Source organism: Macrobrachium nipponense, chromosome 43, assembly GCF_015104395.2.
Source record: "Macrobrachium nipponense isolate FS-2020 chromosome 43, ASM1510439v2, whole genome shotgun sequence".
NCBI classification, from domain to species: domain Eukaryota; kingdom Metazoa; phylum Arthropoda; class Malacostraca; order Decapoda; family Palaemonidae; genus Macrobrachium; species Macrobrachium nipponense.
The window spans coordinates 29,178,158-29,198,531 of NC_061104.1; the positions used below are offsets into that span (position 1 = coordinate 29,178,158).

Consider the following 20,374-nt stretch of genomic DNA (forward strand, 5'->3'; position numbering starts at 1 on the left):
CATTGATTTTTTTTTTTTTTTTCAATATAGGTCAACTACATAGAGTAAATGGGGATCTCCTAGGATGGTGGTTGTGTGAACGTCAGTTGCCTTCTGGAGGACTGAATGGAAGGCCAGAAAAATTACCTGATGTCTGTTACTCTTGGTGGGTATTAGCCTCCTTGACAATGCTGGGACGACTTCATTGGATTAATGCAAGCAAGATGAGAGTTTTCATTATGGCAACACAGGTATGACTTATTAACTTTAGTGAATCTTAGAAATGATCTGTAGTACAGCTTATAAGGCATTGTATGGAGAGTTTCATGTGGTTTAAATATGTTTAAATTAAAAATTTAGTTTTCTTCGTGTGAAATGTAAGATTGTGGTGTTATGACTTATAGTTTGCAAAATATTTTGTGATGCAATAGTCTTCATGTTGAATAAGTATCTTAAAAGAATTTTGAAACCTTTCTGATGCCACAGTATGAGATACTATTATGTTTGGAATTGTTCTCATGGGCAGTTTTGCTAAATCTTATAGAAATAATGACAGTTCTGTGACTGAAGATATTTTCTTATTTTTCAAATAATTTTGTAAATAGACATTAAGTATTTATTCAAAATAGCTAAACTCTAGTTTGGTCACTTTAGTTGAAGGCTCACAAGTTTTAGTCCATTCTTCCATTTGAAACTTAACTTTTTTAAAGGTTACAGTCTGTTGGCATACCTTGCCTATTGCAGTGTTTTGAAAGCAGTCTAAAATTTGTTAAAAAAAAAAACTAGAATCTAAAGTGCCCCCTAAGTAAGGGTATACCCAACACTTCCCCATCCACTTTATCAGATTTTGCATCACATTCAGATGGACATAAGTCTGCCTCCAACTAGAAAATATGGAAGTGGGTCTCCCTGCAAAAATAGTTTGAGTGATTATGAAAGTGGAAGTAACTGATGATTACATAAGGAGAGGCAATTCAGAAGTTGAAGATAGGCAAGACTCCAGAATGGTTTATAATTTAAAAAAAATTTTCCACCACAAAATTTTGGCATTTGTAATAAAACTAAGCATTCAAGGCAGTTTAAAAAGTGAATTATACTTGAATAAGTAGTTAAAGTTTGGAAAAAGAATTATAAGGGCAAAGACTGACTAAAAAGAGAATAATAATGTCTATGTAGTTGAAGAAGTGAATTTTTGTTTTCAATATTTATCATTATACACAGATACAAGCAATGGGGCTAAGTTAACAAAAAATTCAATGAAAATGTGAGGAACAGGACTAGGTAGTGGCTTAAGACCTTCATCCATTCCACAGAATCACAACACTGGTGTCATCCTTTACATGAATATGTGGAGAAAGTGAGGGATAAACAAAAGCAGGGATGATGGTGGAGCACAAGTTTGAAAAGGGTGAAGGTGACCCAAGTAAAGGATTGAAGCCATTACCTGGTCCTAAATTTAGGTCCACATATTTTCTTGCCATTTTGTCAACTTGCCATTTCTTTAGTTATTGTTATCTGCATGTCATTAAGTGTTCAAAAGACTTTAATTGTATGTCATTCAGTGATTCTTCTTCTACTTCTTATGCTTCTTTTATTACTCTCCTGTTTTGATTATTATTCTTCTCTTAATATTTATCCTCTACCTGTACGTTCATTTTCATATTTTACCAATATTATTCTTCCCTTGACCCTTTTGTCTGTTGTTACTTTTACTGCTGTGATGTCAAGACTATTATGTTCTTTTTTTTTTAAATCCTTTTTTTCTCTCCTGTCATGTTTTCCACCTTTCTCCTTTGTATGTTGAGTGCTAGATTAGTACGTGGTTAGAATCAAAGCTCTCTTTGTTCATATGTAGAACAAACCTTTGGTCTTAACAATAGGATAATCTTAGCGCCAACTGGAAAACCAGTTAAAAAAACAATCATAGATTGTATGGCAAGGAATCTGTGAGATCTGGCATCTCCTGAACATACGAGGTGATAGCTGGTGAGAGACCGCGCACCTCATCTCGTGATGCATAGTCTTTTCTTAACCGCCTTGGAGAGTAGATGCTTACGCTTTTGCTCTCCTTCCAAGCTGGTTGATTTGTGCCCGTGTTTCCTTGTTTGTTGTGTGAGTGTTTCTGTTTTGGAATGCAAACCTTTGGTCTTAACAATGTGATCATCTTAGCGCCAGCTAAAAAACAACCGGTTAAAAAACAATCAAAGATTGTATGGCAAGGAATCTGTGAGATCTGGCCACTCCTGAACGTATGAGGTGATAGCTGGTCAAAGACTGCACACTGCATCTCGTGATGCATAGTCTTTTCTGAACCGCCTTGGAGAGTAGATGCTTACACTTTTGCTCTCCTTCCAAGCCGGTTGATTTGTGCCCGTGTTTCCTTGTTTGTTGTGTGAGTGTTTCTGTTTTGGAATGGATTTCTCCGAGTCTTCATGGCCTCATCAACGCATGTGCCCGGGTATTCAGGTATTCACATGCTTCAGGTTTTTTGGCGTCTACGAACACTGATCCTCATACAACATGCAGTAGATGCCGAGCTAATTTGTACATTTACTAATCCCTGCCCAAAATGTCGTTCCTGGCTTAAGTGGCAGTGGAGGGTGTTTTACAAGAAGAGGGAACATCGCAGAGTGTCTACTTGTCCTTCTTGGGAAAGTTTTTCTTCTCCTCGTCTAGACGATTCTGCTTCTCCCTCTTCCGCAAGCGTGCGCTCTGTGGCAAGTTCGTTTGTACCCATGTTGCCCTCCTTTTTTTCCATAGATTCATCGTTGGAAGTATCGGGAGTCCCTCAGGATAATATGTTTAATGTAGCCCCCTCTATCTCTGGTTCTAATGTGCTTCCCGAGAGGGAGGAGGCTACGACATCTAATTCCTTAGTTTCAGATTCTGAGTTAAACAAGATTGTGGGTCTTTGGACATTGCTTGGTCTGCGTGTTTCACTCTCTTTGGATGGCCTGTGTGTCGCATTTCTTGAAGGCGCGTACCCCACCCCCCACCCCAGCCCCAGCCCCTATAGCGATCCTACCTCCCCTAGGACTCCTCTACATTGGCTCTTGAGTGCTGCCACCTTGCCAACATTGACGCTGTCTGGGTTGCCTCTTATCATAACACCGGCGAGATGTTGTGACGTCACTCCCCGCACCCTCTCAGCCTATGACGTCAGAGGCAGTGGCCGCTCATCCTCCTGTCGTTATGACGTCATCCATTCCTGGTGTGACATCATCAACTCCCACCGAGCCATCGGAGGCGTTGATTCAAGCTGTCTTCAAGAGGCTGGACTCTGTTTTTCAAGAGAAGTTTTCTGCTGTTTCTGCAAAGAAGAAGAGTCATAAACAGAGTGTTTCTTCCCCTCCACCTGCTAATAAGAGACTTTGTAGAGGGGGGAGTTTCGCTCCTTCTCTTGCTTCTTCTCCATCACCGCCTCGCGCACGTGTTAGACGTTGGAGGATTAAGAACTTTGTGGCTTCGTCTTCTGCAAGCGAAGGGAGTGCATCACTGTCTGCCCTACACAACCGTGTCTCTTCCATTGACATTCTTGTTCGTGCAAGCAAGAGGAGTGAATCGCCGTCTGCCCCACACGACCATGTCTCTCCCTTGCATGCTCGTGTTCGTGAGGTTGGCAGTGGGTCTCATGGAAGGAATGCATTCCCGTCTTTGATACAGGGCTGCGTATCTTTCATACGGCTGTGCCTCTCCATCTCATGTACGTTTTTGTGACAGTGAGTGTTGAGAATGATAAAAGTACTTCTCCGTCTTCCGTACTCGGACATGACTCATCCTTGCATGTATCTGCTGAGGATATCATAGGGGCTACCCCATCTTCCTCTCTTCCTCTGCCAGTTCGTCGGCATAAGGATGATAAGGCGCCAATTTAAAGGTCAAAGGTTGCAGATTCAAAGGTATCTCAAGCTACTTCTAAGGATTCTTTGCTCGGTAAGACTGTGGTTGATGGTCAGGAACGTAAGGCTTCCCTGGTCTGCGAACATCTTTCTTGTTCTCCTGGTAGAGACCATATCCTTAGGAGTCTTTCTCCTTCAGGTAGCTCTCTTCCGCATCGTTCCTCTTCTCGAGACCGTGCTCGGTTGGCAACTCATGCATGTGTACTCGACTCATCGCACGCCCACGTACATGATTTGTCCTGCAAACGCATCCATGGTTCACCTGGTGGACGTGATTCTTCTCATGAATGTGTATGTGGTTCGTCACACAAATGTGTATGCAGTTCAAGTTGGGACCATGTTCAAGTGTCATTGTGTGGCGGTGTTTCGGTACCTTCAGTCTCAGGATCTTCAGGGTATTAAGGCCTACACTCCAGCCAATAGGGACCAGGATGCTAGACTTCCTAGGGAAGCTTCTCCGAAGGATGAGGATACTGCCAAGCCTTCTTCTTTGCATTGTTAGTCCCCTTTGCTGGTACAGGAGGAGAGAGAGAGAGAGAGAGCCAAGAATTTATGTCTTCTTTCTCAGAGGTTGTTGATCTCATTCGTGAGTTCAACAGTCTTGAGTGTTGGACACAGGCTCAGTCTTCTATCACCCCCATGGGTATAGAGGCCTTGCTGCGTACCAGACAGGATTCTACAACTGTTTTTGAGCTTCCCTTGTCGGGTCATGCTTAGTCTGTCTTGCAACGTGTAAATGCTTTGGTTTCGGTCCAATAGATCCTCCAAGTTTCCTCCTTCTCTCTTGTGGCAGAGAAAGTACCACTTCACTAATGTAGTTCAACCGATGTCCCGTCACCTTAATCCAGACATATGTCTTAAGCCTGGTCTGACCCTGGAGCAGGTTAGGTTGGAAGGGCCATCCTTTTCGTCACAAGAGGCCTTAGCTATGGAGACTGCTGCAGCTTTCATCTTCCAGACTGTCTACTGGCTGGACTTGTGGTCCACTGCCATAGCCAGGATTGCTCCGGATAGGACTGAGGGAGGTATAGTCAATTCTTCCTCATGACTAGGTTGTTGCAGTCTGTTGCAAAGGTTATTTCTTACCTGGCCCACCTCAGTGCAACCTAGTGGGCCAAAACCAGCTCCTGGCCAGGAGTTACGCAGCACTGTCAGTGGACTCTGAGTCTTTGTCGGCTCTCAGGAATTGGGACTTCCTTGATTCTCAGTTTCTGTTCCCTAGGACCGAGTTGGAAGATACAATCAACTGGTGGTGGACAGATACTAAAGATAGACTAGTCCATCACGACGCCCTCCTCCTCCCCGCCTCAGCAGCAGGTAAGAAAGCCTTCACCTGTCATATCATCTAAGTGCTCGGGTTCTGTGAGGGTTTCTCAGTCTCCCTCACAGCCCAATTCAAAGCAGCAACAGTGTCTCTTTCAATCCCGCCCTTACAAGCCTGGGAAGGGCTTTAGAGGTAGGGGCAGAGGGGATCGTCAGTAGAGTGGGTGGCTCTCCCTCTCTGTTGCCATGTGTAGGGGGATGCCTGGCAGGCCAGTGGGCCAAATGGCAATGGTATATCAGGGAGAAATGGGTAGTAGACGTTCTTCAGGTGGGACATCTACTACCCTTCAGCTTCTCTCCCCCTCTTTCGGACAGACCCCTTCTCAGTCGGACATATGCTTACAACTCCCCGAAGTTCTTGGCCCTACGAGAGGAAGTGGAGACCGGTAATTGACCTTTCCACCCTGAATCATTTTGTCAGGAAGAAGAGGTTTTAGGATGGAGACACCTCGGACGGTGTTGGCAGCTTTAAGGGACAACGAACAAACCTGGGTGCTCATCTGAAACATCTCCTTGCGTCAGGCATTTGGAGTGTGGAAGAGAAGCTGCTGCACATCAACTTTTAGGAGTTAAAAGCAGCTTTTCTGGGTCTGAGAGAGTTTTCGGGAGAAGGTAGAGCATCATTCTGTTGTTCTGATGTCTGACAACACCACAGTGGTCACCTATGTGAACAAAGGGGGGTAGCTGGAGTCTCGTCACCTCCATTCATTGACAGTCGAGTTACACCAGTGGGCTATCGACAACTCGGTGGAGCTCTCTGCCAGGTACATTCCAGGCAAGAGGAATTTGGTCGCCGACAGGCTGAGTTGTTGGAACCAAATCCTGAGCACAGAGTGGTCTCTGCATTAGGACGTGTCGAACAGGCTTTTTCATGTTTGGGGGAGGCCTATGCTAGACCTCTTCTCAACTTGCTTCAACAGGAAGCTGAAAGTTTACTGTTCAGTGGTCCTGGATCCTCTTGCTCTGGCAGAGAATGCCTTCCAACACCCTTGGGACAATCTTGAGGTGTACGCCTTCCCTCCGTTTTGCCTGATCCGTCAAGATCTGAACAGGGTAATGAGTTCTCAAAATCTCAGGATGACTTTGGTGGCTCCTCTGTGGCCTCAAGCAGTCTTCTGTCTCTTCTGTCAGAAGTTCCAAGAGAGATTTCCCCAAGAGAGATTCCCCTGTGGTAGCAACTTCTTTGCCAGCCTCATGTCGAAAGGTTTCACCAGGCAGTAGAATCCCTATCTCTTCACAGCTGGAGACTATCAAGTATCTCCTCCGAGTAAGAGGGTTTTCTCGGGGGTCTGTGGGATGTATGTCCAGTTACCTGAGGAAGTCCTCATCGGCAGTTAACCAGGGGAAATGGGTAGTCTACTGTGATTAGTGTCGTCAATTGGGTTTCTCTCCACTTAAAGCTTCTGTTCAGCGGATAACAGATTTTTTTATCTTCCTTAGGGATGAGAAAGGTCTTTCTGTTTCTGCTATCAGGGGCTACAGAGCAGCCCCAGGGTTAGAGTTATGTCTGAAAGGTGTGGACACCTCTTCATCCTGGTGGATCTCCTTGTTGTTCAGGAGTTTCAAACAAACCTGTTCTCCAAGGGAACTCAAGCCTCCTGTGGGGGATGTTTCTCTTGTCTTGAGAAGTCTCACTCGAACTCCATTTGAGCCCCTGGGTCGATCATCAGACAGAGATCTGATGCTAAAGAAAGTTTTCTTGTTAGCCTTGGCTACTTCGAAAAGAGTTGGGAGCTTATGGCAGAGTTATGATGTAAAGCACACCAGGAATTGGTGGTCTGTGGCTTTCAAGTTTGTCCTGAAATTTGTGGCTAAGACCCAGAATCCCTCAGTACACGATGACAGATTTGTGTCTTTTTCCATTCCCTCAGTGAATGACTTTGTAGATAATGACCCCCAAGAGCTTGTGCTTTGTCCTGTCAGAGCCCTACGTTGCTATCTTAAAAGAACTCTTCATCTAAGACCTAGGTGTCTTAGGCTTTTTGTTAGCACTGGGTGTTCCAGAAAAGAGGTTTCCAAGAACACTATTTTATTCTGGACACGTGAGCCAATTAAGCAGGCTTACTTCTCTCTTGATGGTTCTGTCACTGAGTCTGTGCAGGCTAGAGCACATGACGTTAGAGGTATAGGTTCCTCTCTGACATTTAAGAAAAATCTTTCTGTTTATAGAATTTTGAACACTGGGTCTTGGTTGGGTCAATCCACGTTCACTTCCTTTTACCTAAAGGATATTGCCCACAGGTAGGTCTTTGGACACACTTTTTTTTCCTTGGGTCCTGTGGTGGCTGCCCAACAAGTTGTGTAATTCACCAGTGTCCATCACAGGGCGGTTTGTATCTTACCTAAGATGATTGTGTGAAAGAGAGAATGAGTGAGTTGGCTGGTCTCTTTCTTTCTCTTTGTTCCTTCTTCTTCCTACAGGCAGGTTGAAGAATAGACATGTCATATGCTGGAACTGGTCTGATACAGGTGAGTAAGGTAGTCATACTGATAGTAATTTTGCTTTGTGTTTTTGAAATAGACAAATCTATTCGGTAGCAAAAGCTCCTCTCTCTAGCAAGGGGAGTGAGGAGTGGTAGCAAACCCGTCGCTAATATGGTTTGTTATATGAACAGTCAGTTTTTCTCTGGTTCCTGGAATGCAATGAATCTGCCCATGTATTGTTGTATTTCATCCCAGATGGCTGAGTTTTTAGATATCAGATTATCTATCTTCTTACGGGCATTCAACCCCCTTCTTTAGAACTCATTCTTCTAGGAAAGGTGGTCAGGTGGGTTAACTCCCAGCCGATTTAGGATACTCATATCCTATTGTTAAGACCGAAGGTTTGTTCTGCATGTGAACAAATGACAAATTTTTAATCTGTATTTTTCATAGCTAACAAACCTGAGGTCTTAACGTTTACTGCCAGCCTCTAGCCGCCCCTCTATTTTTATAGTTCCTGGGTTGAGGGAAAGACTATGCATCATGAGATGCGGAGCACAGTCTCTGACCATCTATCACCTCGTATGCTCAGGAGTTGCCAGATCTCACAGATTCCTTGCTATACAATCTTTGATGTTTTTTAACTGGTTTTCCAGCTTGCACTAAGATTATCCTATTATGAAGACCTCAGGTTTGTTAGCTATGAAAAATACACATTGATTAAAAATTTGTCATATTTGGAATTAAGTGCTACCAGTTGCACTCTTGATCCATAGATATTTGTTGAATAATCGATATGACACAATTCCTTTATGCAAGGAGTACTGGTCAAGACTAATGTTTACTCACATTTTATGTGAAATACATACAGGCAGTCCATAACTCCGATAACCGGAACTCGGCACACTATGGTACCATAAACCTGGATCACTGCACATTATAAAAAATTCTTTTCTCCTCTTGGCTCCCAGTTTTTGTGTATTGAGAACATGTGAATCACCTTGTTTGGTCAGAATAACTAATTCATTCGGCTAGCCCTGTTAGAGCTAAATAAATATACTTGATGGTGTAGTCAATCTACTTAATATCGAATACTAAGCTCTTCTCACTTTAGTTACACCTGTCATCTTATTTCCACCAACTTAGTTTTCCTTTGTCACTACAAGATGCCTTTGTATTTGCATCAGTAAAAACAGGATTTTTAGTTTTTGTTTTGCTGTCCTTTATATCACTGGCACATACCTTCCCAGAATCAATAAGTATGTGGTTTCATGACCTTGTTTCAATTAATTTTCTTAAATTTTTTGCAGGGGAATTCCCCCCCCACCCATTTTTACTTTGAAGGATTCTGGAGAATGTAGGCAATCTAGTAAAATTCATAAAATTGTGAGATGTATATTTTCTGCAAATTCATTATGCTTTAACTGATTAACAACCTCCGTAGTCTATTCTTGAGATTAGCTAAACAGTCATTACTTCCTTTCAAGTTTTCAATGTTTTACAATTAGTACTAAGGGCAATATAATATAAAGAACTGAGTGACCTAGTAAAATCAATCCCCAATCTTTTCTTCCATTCTTCTGGTGATCAACAAACGTGTAACAATACTGAAGGTAGATTTCAGATCAGTTTCTGGTAAGAGTATAGGTGTATGTTTGATTTAGAAATTAACTTCATTAACTTTTCAGTTAAAACTGGCTGGGATTCATCTTTGCAAAGCATTATAGAACCTTGTTTTAATTTCATTCTTGATCTTCCAGTTATATCTAGCCCCTCCCATTTTAAGTTGTTTTTCTCATTTATTTTTGGGTGTAGTACATATACTATCCCAAATATCTTTAATTATCAATGCAACCAATTTGAAAATTCATTATACTATTAAAATGACAAAGCAAATACAGGCGGTCCCCGGGTTACGACTGGTTTGGCTCACGGCGTTCCGAGGTTAAGGCACTTTTGAATTACTGTATACGTATTCATCCGAAATTATTTCCAGGGTTACGATGCATGTTCCAGGGTTATGACACCTACAACACTGATCTGGCAGAAGAAATATGATACCAAAAATGCAAAATAATCAATATTTGAAGTTTTTTTGATGAAAAATGCAATAAGAATGCAGTTTACATAGTTTTCAATGCACCCAAAGCATTAAAAGTAAGGTTTTCTTAGGATTTTTTATGATGTTCTGGCTTACAACGATTTTCAGGTTACAACGCATCTCAAGAACAGAACCCCCATCTTAACCCAATTTTTTTTCTTTTATAGGTTACTTTCATAGGAAATCATGAAAATGACAGTTCATCTTAATTTAATTATGTTGGAACTCTCTTTGCTCTGAAACAGAAGCATTTAAATTTTAAGAAATTCAATACTTCTTAGTTTAATTATGGTTAGATTTCTAGAATCACAATATAATTATATTTCATTTGAAAAGCAGTAAGGTATTGCTTAGATGTGATGAACTTTACTTAAGGTAGTGATATAAAAAGAGGACTTCTTATTTTTACTGTGGAGGGAAAGTTTGTTTTCAGTTATAGGATGTGACTTTGAAGCTTACAAGAGATATTCTTGAGTTAACACTAATTTTCTTCTTTACTGGAGTGGTTCTTGTTTTCTCTTTCAGGATCCCGAGACCGGGGGATTCACAGACCGACCAGGTGACATGGTAGACCTATATCACACATTATTCGGACTTGCCGGTTTGTCATTATTAGGCGAATCTGGTCTTAAACAAATTAACCCAGTGTTCTGTATGCCTCAGTATGTTTTAGATCGATTATCTCTTTCAGTTCAAATAATGTCCATATGATACAAGACACTGTTTGCTTTGTTTTCATAAATTTTATGGAAAACAACATTCCTGTTATCCTGCAGAGGTGCTGTTATCCAAATTAACAATTCCTTCTTAGTCATTGCATAATCATAGTTTTGTATTGAGATCCATAGTACATTGATGCTTACTGGTAGTTTTGTACTTTTACAACTTTCTAGTCCCAAATTCTGGGAAATGATTAATCCATATGAGTTTCAGACTTGAAAAGTGGACCATCAAAATGCCACTTGGGCTGTTAACTGTTTATTATTCTTGTATCCTAGCACAATGTAAAAAAAGTAAGCTTTCTTTGCCATACACTGTTTTAGAAGTACCAGTCATCTGGCAATCAGTGAAATTATTTTGCTCATTTTTTTCAAATTCCAGGAGCTGCAAGTACATTAAGTAAGGAAGATTTAAATTAAGCATGTTAGGATTAATAAGTTTTAGTTTACATTATTTTCACCATAGCTAGATTAAAACATATTGGATTAAATTGATATTGTGTCCCTTCCAAACAGACTATTGCAGCATACCATAGATTGTATATATTGATTTCTGATTTCTTAGGCTGCTGATATTTTCCATTGTTTATTTATTTGAATAAGTTTTGACTTAGAGGAATGATGTGAAAAAAGCTCATGTTCACAAAGCTGTTCTGTTATAAATTATTTCTTGATCTGGCAGTTATATTTAATATTTTATATTTGAGATGGCCATTTGTAGCCATTACACAAATCAGCAGCTATTTCATGATACAACAATGGTAAAAATAACTCCCCAAACCTTTACATTAAAACTGCAGCGTTTCTTGCATGAAGGCCAGTAAGCAGTACCCGAGGTTCCTTGCAGAGACCCCTATGCATTAAAATACATTACAGTCATCTCTCAATTAATGCAAGGGTTACGTTCTTGGAGAGCTTGCTTTAATTAAAATCGTGCTATTTAAACATTTTTCCCATGTGAAATAACAGGAATAAGGGGGCTTATGTTCCTGGACTTGGGGAACTGTGCTTTTTTGCTAAGTAGAACTGAGTTGGATAACAGCAACAACTGTTTGGTGTATTTCAACCATTGTACGATAGTAAACAATTACCATAGTTATGTTATAAAAGACATTATGTAGAATAGGACTGATATATTTTTATGTTATTATTAAATTTAAACCAAGTTGTAGCTGAAGATGACAAAACTGTTCAAGCTGCTAATGACTGTTATCGTACATCTGCAACAAGGATAAAACTCCAGTAAAGTTATGCCATCAAACACAACTGCAGATAAAATCGAGAGAAAATCATTTTAATAAAAACTACTGGGCTTGAAACAACAAATTTTACTGTTGTTTTCACGCAAATAAAAGGTAATAACGTAAAGAGTGAAAATAGCGACCAGAATCATGATTTTTTTTTTTTTTTTTTTTTTTTACGCAATAAACATGCTCCACTGCAATGTTAATGAAAAAAATAATTTAGTTCACAACGAGACTTATTCAATCCATATTTTGGCTTAAAAAGTTGTCGTATAATGAAAAATTACCTTGTCTCATTTAAGTAAAGTATCTAGATATTCGTTTATGCTAACTAAAAGCATAGAACTGAGTTAAATACAGCAAAATAAACCAAGACATTGACTGCTATGTTAATATTTTATAACACAATAATATGAGAATACATACAATATTATTGGATACAGTGAAGTAATGTATAACTTTAAAAGATTCATGGAAAAGATGCATAGTATTTGTGACATCGCTCAATTATGCCGATGTCGGAACGAAGCTGATTCTCGTTTCGGTAGAATTTTTCTTTATTTGCTTTATTAATAAATGAAAAAAATCATTCGCTTGATTAATAAACAGTTTTTCCCTTTATTAATAAATACATACTGTGCTATGTCTTTGTTTATGTTGACGGCCATCGTCTGCAGCACTGATGTGTTTTTTTAAACATTTTTAAATATTTTCTAGCTCACATTAAATTGAAAACACGTTAATTAAACACTCGTTAATTGAGAGGTGACTGTACTTCCTTTCCATTTTTATATGTTGTTCTTAGGCTCTTCCCACTTAGCTGCCTAGCTTCATTGTTTCCATCCAGTTCAATAGGACCTCTCCAGAATCCAGGAATGACTTGGCCGTCAGGTTTAACTATACAATGCAGAAAAATGATCTAGATTTGATACACCAGAGCATTTTAACAGTATTGGTGGTACTCAAAAACTTTTCATTGTATTTTTTTTAAGTTTAATTAGAACACCAAGTCAGTTTCTAGACTCATAAAAGGGGTCCAAAGAGAAGGCAAATATGTAACTGAAGTTTAGAAAGCTAGGCAGTAAGTTGAAGAGACTAAATGGTAAGGATGAAAAGCAAAAGGGTTAAATCAATGTAGCTGCGTTCTTTAGTCCACTGCAAAGAACTTATAAGTGCTGTTCCCCTGGTGTGTTGAGTAAGTAAGTCTATAGGCAATACTCCTCTAAGGGTACTTATCTGCTGTACTGGGCTACTAAGTCTTTCATTGTACTTAAATGGTTATTTTTTTGTTTACTGGTACTATAGTTGTTGACAAAGATTCACTACATGGCTGGATATAACTTATACAGCTACCAAGAAAGCACACTGAGTTACAACAGGAAATTGGCTTTCTATAGTAGTTTGGAAAATTATCATCTTAATGAAAAATTACCATTTTCACAAAAAGTACTAGCAGTTGTTACAAATGTTATTGAAATATATATATATAGTACTATACATTAAGGAGTACTTAAAACATGAAAAAATTACTTGTTGCTGCTTTTTTATTTTGCTGAATATCTGAAGGAAATATTTTTCAAAGTTATATTATTTTTATCTTTAAATAATGTCTCTTGAAACCAAGAGTGTACATAAGGCTCGTGCTTTAATGTTTATGGATGTGCTGTTGGAAGATTTTAAGTCATATCAAAGCTTTTTTTTTTTGTCTCACATTGTTTACTGATCTTAAATTTGGTGGTCACCAGTGTGCAGTTGTCTGATAGAATTATATTTGGTACTTAGAAAATGTACACAGGCTACCTTTTATTTAACAATTACTGTACTTTAATTTTCTAGATTGCTGTGGTGAACTGACATTACAAAGACCAGACCATGGTTTTGAATACTTCATGTACTGTAACTACTTAGATCCCATTATGATAAGTTAGCCTGATATTTGTTTTGGTTTCTTATCTCTAAATTTCCAAATAACAGTAGAAGAACTGCTTCTGCATCTTTCAGTATTGTCTTTTTTTATCACTATGTTTCAGATTATTTTGCATACTTGTGAGCAATATTTTAAAGATATAACATTGCCAACAGGTATATTTAGATATTTTGTAACACCCCTCTTAAAGTTGTATTGTAAGAGCTCTGCCCACTTGACTACATTTACACACGGCTCTCTTTTACTGATGGTATTGGAATAGTTTTGGTAGTATTGCTGATAAAATCTGAAGCATTTACGAACTTATTATGATAGGTCCTCAGGAATCTAGGGCCTAAACATCTGCTCATTAGGTGAAACTTTCTCCCTGGTGCCCTTTAGTTTGAATAAGCAAAAATAAACTTTCACAGATATTTGTCAGTTACATTTAACTGATTGTGTTACAGAGAAAACCAGGGCTTAAATTAATCCCAGGTAGTATGCTGGTTACTTTAGAAATATGTATAAATCTTAATACCATACACAGTGCGTACTATGAATAAAACTGATTTGTTTACTGAATGTATATAAATCTTAACACTATAGTGTGTAATGAATAACACTGATTTATATACTGTATGTATATAAATCAGGGTTATTCATAGTACACTGCAATGTTAAGATCTATATATTTCAAAAGTAAGCAGTATACCATCTGGGAAAAATTGCAGACCCTGGTTTTCTCTATAACACAATCAGTTAAAAGTAGTCGACCAATATGTCTGAATGCGCACGCGCGTTTTTTTTTTTTGGTTGCTTATTCAAACTAAAGGGTACCAGGGAGAAAGTTTCACCTGACGAGCAGATGTTTAGGCCTTAGATTCGTGAGAAGCTATCATAATAAAGTAGTCAGTGCTTCAGATTTTCTCAGTAATACTATCAAAACTATTCCAATACTTCCAGTAAAAAGAGCTCTGTATATAAGTAGTAAAGTGTGCAGAGCTCTTACAATACCACTTTCAGAGGTGGGCGCGTTACAAAATATCTAAATAATTAACTACAATATTAAGTGAAATGATCATTCCAAAAATAATGCCACATTGAAGTGGTATTAACCAGTTGTTGAATTGGTCATACTTCTCAAATCCATGGGTATCTTGAATAACCCACATGACATAATCCCTGAATGCAAACACTATTTACAGTCATGCATATTTTGCCCAATTTTCAACAACTTATATCAAATAACAGAAACAAGTCCTTGAAAGAGACTTTTATCAGAATTTTTAACATTTTCAATCCAGTTTTTAAAATTTCAAAATGTAGAAGTATAATATACGAGATCTAATATTCATTAACATCCTCCCCTTTGGGAGAGTCTGTCAAAAGTTAAGAAATCTAACTCTTGTCTAGTTAAATAATTTATTAATGATTATTTTTTACAATCCTCTGCATGGACAGTGTTATTAACCAACATCATTATCTTTGATGTATGGAGACAGAAGAGTTAATCAATTAAGGAAATCTTAAAGAACTGTGGCTAACAATTTTTTTTCAACTTATGTACATATGTACTAAAGTACAAATATGCAAAGAGGTTTTTAGGTAGTATCCGCAGCTGGTTCGCCCTCTCCTGATTTCTTCCTGTTTCTCCATGCTTCCATGTATGTTCGTGGGTGGATGGGCAAAAGCCCAGCTAGGCCTGCAAATATTTTTAAATAATTTGTTAGTCTTATGAAATATAAAATCAAATTTTAAGAGAAAGAAACTGCACTATGTTTTCAAATATTGCCCTGTAATCTACAATATGAAAGAACTGTAAAATTGAATGCTTGTGACTTAGAAGCATTTTTTTTAGCAATTTGATCTATATTTGAAAAAGTAGTTTTTTGTGTAGCTACAAGTGTGTTTTATCTTTTCACAAAGATTTCAGTACTTCTGTTGACTTTATGGTTAATCTAAAATTCAAAACGTATGTAAATGCTAGGAGACATGACTCGATGCTTTCATGTTTTGGCCCAAATGTAAACACCTTATTATAACACATTCATATTTCATAGGAAAAACCACTTCTCAGTATTTTATAACATCTTAACTAATCATTACAAAATGAATAACACATTCATGTTTCATAGAAAAAAACACTTCAGTATTGTATAACATCTTAATTAATCATTGCAAAATGAATGTCATAAAACTTTAAAGGTTTTAGTGTAATTTGTATTTTTTATAAGTATACAAATCAGATTCTTTTATAAAGGACTATCCTCAGCACAAACTGGAAGGGAATTGTTGAACTTGGTATAGTCAGCTCACTTAAGGTAGATTCTTGGGTGAGCTTATGCCTACGAGACTTTTGTTTGGCGGCTTCTGATTGGCTGGTATCAGGAGGTAGGCTGCTCACTCAGTGTCCCGTATTTTTGTCTGTGGCTTAGAAAACTAGCAATATGTTTATATTTCTTCATTAATCTCACGTTATGCAAAAGACAGGAAAGTTTTCGTTATACCATAGGATTCAGTATTAATTGTATAACTAAATCATCTTTTCAAGTAGATAAAACACAAAGGAATTACGAGGAGTAAAAGTGAAGAGAGAAGTATTTAATTCTTTATACCTGTTTTTACTTAGCATTGGATTTTGTATCATTCATGCAATCAAGATAAAATAAAACTTGTGTTTTTATACAATAAATTAACCCTGAATACGCTGGTGCTTTAAGATTTTAGATGCATTTGATGAGAAAATGAAGAATATGTCTTATTATGTTGCATCCATACTTGACTCAGCCTGAAAGGAAAACAATCTTACTTAATTCTTCATTGTTTATCACTTCACTGAGATTATTATTTCACATCACTCAAATAAGTCTCCGATATCTCTTTCGTTTGAAAATATATTCATATAAGAAAATTAGAAACAATATGCTGAAACAACCTGATTAACTATTAGGCTGAGTTGAAGAGTGCAAAGTCTGTCCATTGAGTTCAACTTCCTTGGACTGAATTATCCCCGACCCAATCTGAGGCTCTAATGATATCAGATGCATCCGTCTGATTATTATTTTTTTTTCTTTTTCAGTTATGTTCAGACATACTCACATACAGTCAACCCCCGTATTCACAGACTCCAGATTTGTGGACTCACGTATTCACGGATTTCTCTATGGAACATATAACCCTATTGTTCGCGGGAAATTCCCTATTTGTGGTATATGTATTTTTATAAAATGCAGTTTTTATGATAAAACTTAAAAAACCAGGTATAAACATTTTTAATGGGTTTTTGAGTTTTAACTAACAAAATAGGCAGCTTGAAGATTTTTTTATAGGGTAACTAATTGCGGATTCTAGCTGTTTGCAGGGGGGGAGGGGGTCTGGTACCCAACCCTGTGAATACAGGGGGAACATTGTACACAATATTGGATTGAAAATGTGTGAGTCATAATGGGAATTACATGTATTTATTTGCAAAAAATATAATGACATGACATGGTAAATATTGTTGAAACTGCAACCTTCTTATATTGCTAATTGGCAACTCAAAGCTCTCGCCGAGACGACCAAAGCAACGTTGTTTTGTAGATCATTGTCTCTTGGCAATACTGTCAACTTGAATAATTTACAGGGGCAACATAATAATACATATTCTTCATTTTCTCTTCACATATGAAACGCATCTAAAATCTGAAAGCAACAGCGTATTCAGGGTGAATTTATTGCATGAAAACACAAGTTTTACCTTATCTTGATTGAATAATGATGCAAAATCCAATGATAAGTAAAACAGGTACAGGTGGCCCTCGGTTAGCGGCACAGGTTCCGTTCCTGGCCACCGACGCCAAGCAATTTTCGACGCTGAGCGATTTTAAAGCCTACGGCCACCGCACACCTTCTTTCGAAACTCTAGACCAGTCAAAGGCGCCGTAATCCCACAACGGCGCAATAAGTAAAATTATATTTATGCAGTATAGTACTATAGAATTTACTGTACAGTACATGTGGGTGTCAAGAGTACGTAAAGCTATAATAAAGTTTATACAGTGTACAGGTAGCTGTAGTGTTCAGGTTACGATCATTAGTCTTACGATAGTCCGATTTTATGAGAGATCAAATTACAATGGCCTAACTTTATCCATCTTCTAGTTACATAAGTTCAATAACAGCAAAAGAGAATGATGAAAGTATGGTTTTAACGTTATACTTGTTGCGTGAACGTGTACAGCCTAGAACAACCGAACGAGAAACTTTTTTTTTTTCTAAGTACAACCGAACTGGATAACATCTGTTTGGCTTGTATTTCAATCATCGTACTACAGTACAACATTACCGTATTTGTTATAAATGGCGTTATGTATAGAATAGAACTGAGATATCTTAATGTAATAACTTTATTCGCTTTAGATTGGAGATCAATATAGATTAAAGATCAATCGGGAAATATACTGTTAAATTTAAACCTAGTTATAACTGAAGCTGAGAAAACTGTTCAAGCTGCTAATGACTATTATCGTACATCGGCAACAAGGATAAAACTGCAGTAAACGTCTGCCATCAAACACAACTGTAGATAAAATTGGGATAAAATCATTTTAATCAAAATTACTGTGCTTGAAAGAACACATTTTACTGTTGGTTTCACGCCAATATAAGATAAATAACGTAAAGTTCGTATTACGATGATATAAAGGATTATTGCGAACGGAATCACATAATTTTTTACGCAGTAAACATGCCGCCAACGTAATCTGTTAACGAAAAAAAAAAGTAGTTCACATTCACAATGAGACATATTCAATAAATATTTCCACCAAAAAACACGCTGTATAAGGAAAAATAACTTTGTCTCATATAAGTCAAGTACAGTGGACCCCCCGTATTCGCGGACTCACACGTTCGCGGATTTCTCTGGGGAACGTTTCCCTGCATTATTTGCGGAAAATTCGCGGTATTTTTCTATGATAAATATCCACAAATTCCTGGTTTTTTTGATGAATTTCATCATAAAATGCACTTTTTGTGATAAAACTATTAAAAAAACCAAGTATGAAAATTTTTAGTGGGTTTTTCTTGAGTTTTAACTAACAAAATAGGCTGTTTTTAGTATTTTCATAGGGGTTCCAAACATTCGCGGGTTCTAACTATTCACGGGGGGGTCTGGTACGCATCCCCCGCGAATACGGGGGGACCACTGTATATAGATATTCGTTTATGCTAACTAGAAGCAAGAGCATTCGGTCAGAATTGCGTTATGGTGAAACAAACTCGTATTCATCAGCTGATTTCAAACCACAACATTGCCCGCTCCGCGAAATACTGGCTTAAATTTGCCGTAGTATTTTAAAATACAATAATATGAGAATACATACAATATTCTTGGATACAGTGAAATAATGTATAACTTTTTAAAGGATTTATGGAAAAGATGCATAATTAATAAAATAACACAATGCATTTTTCGGAACTGGCGGACAAGAACGAACATGAAAAAACATCCCCTGACAAAGTGGAGCGTAGTTACAAAGGCTGCCTTAATCTGTATCTTATTTCTGTACAAAAATGAAAATACCTTTACGTAATATATTTTCATACACATTTTAAACATAAAAGCATAAACATTTAAAAAATCGACACATCGATCGCTAAATTTGCACTCTTTTTAACTCGATATTTTCAGAAGAGCGGCAGACGGCGGCATACAAGAACGAACTTGAAAAAACATTGTTGTCGATCACTTGAAGGGCAGTTTCAAAAGCTGCCTTTTTATCATATTTCTGCACAGAAATAAAAATACCCTATTCGTAATACATTTTCATACACATTAAAACATAAAAGCATAAACATTTATAAAATCGACACATCGATCGCTAATTTGCACTTTTTTAAAATCGATATTTTCGGAAGAGCGGCAGGCGGCGGCTCACAAGAACATGAAAAAACATTGTATTTGATAACAAGAAGGGCAGTTTCAAAAGCTGTCTTTATATCATATTTCTGTACAGAAATAAAAATACCTTTCACGTAATACATTTTCATACACATTTTAAACAAAAGCATGAACATTTATAAATCGACACATCCATAGCTAAATTTGCACTTATGTAACTCGATATTTTCGGCATAGAACAGTGTCAGAGGCATATATTTTACCCTAATACCTACGTAATAACTTTCCATAAAATTTGTAAATATAATTTGCATAACCTTTATGGTCTGAACGGCATTTCTACAAATGTATGAACTCGTTAGACAACGGCGCTAGCGGCGCTGTTAACTGAAAATTGTGCCGTAAAGATACCTTTAAAATGCCTTATTTTTTAATGAATATTTTGACGACCGCCGTAAAACCGATTCGCCGTTGAGTGATTGCGCCGTTAACCGCGGGCCGCCTGTATAAAGAATTAAATGCTGCTCTCTCCATTTTTACTCATTGTAATTCCTTTACGTTTTATCTTATTGATTTCAGGAAAAGATAATATATAGTAGTTGTACAATTAACCCTTAAACGCCAAGCCGGTATTTCCGAAAGTGACTTCTGTATGCCAGCGGCGTTCGGGAGTGAGCGCCGAAGCGGAAAAAAAGTTTTTTTCAAAAAATCATAGCACGCTTAGTTTAAAATTAAGAGTTCATGTTTGGCTAATTTTTTTGTAATTGCCTGAAGTTTAGTATGCAACCATCAGAAATGAAAAAAAAACATTATAATATGTAAATATTAAAATATATGACAGCGTGAACAAAATTAAATACAGTAGGGCCTCGTTAATCACGGGATAGGGCCCAGA

General features: G+C 37.7%; 2 protein-coding genes across 5 annotated transcripts in view; one reads left to right on the forward strand and one right to left on the reverse strand.

The window, feature by feature from the left end:
• Window positions 1-15,298, forward strand: part of LOC135213621 (geranylgeranyl transferase type-2 subunit beta-like) — a 131,156-nt gene extending 115,858 nt beyond the window's left edge. For both annotated transcript variants that reach the window (XM_064247648.1, XM_064247649.1), the window contains exons 6-7: window positions 31-230; window positions 10,252-15,298. In XM_064247648.1, coding sequence (XP_064103718.1) covers window positions 31-230; window positions 10,252-10,437 — 386 coding nt within the window. In that variant the 3' untranslated portion in view covers window positions 10,438-15,298. The remainder of the gene's footprint in view (window positions 1-30; window positions 231-10,251) is intronic.
• Window positions 15,001-20,374, reverse strand: part of LOC135213622 (small ribosomal subunit protein bS16m-like) — a 57,169-nt gene continuing 51,795 nt past the window's right edge. For all 3 annotated transcript variants that reach the window (XM_064247651.1, XM_064247650.1, XM_064247652.1), the window contains one exon: window positions 15,001-15,297. In XM_064247651.1, the coding sequence (XP_064103721.1) occupies window positions 15,197-15,297 (101 nt within the window). In that variant the 3' untranslated portion in view covers window positions 15,001-15,196. The remainder of the gene's footprint in view (window positions 15,298-20,374) is intronic.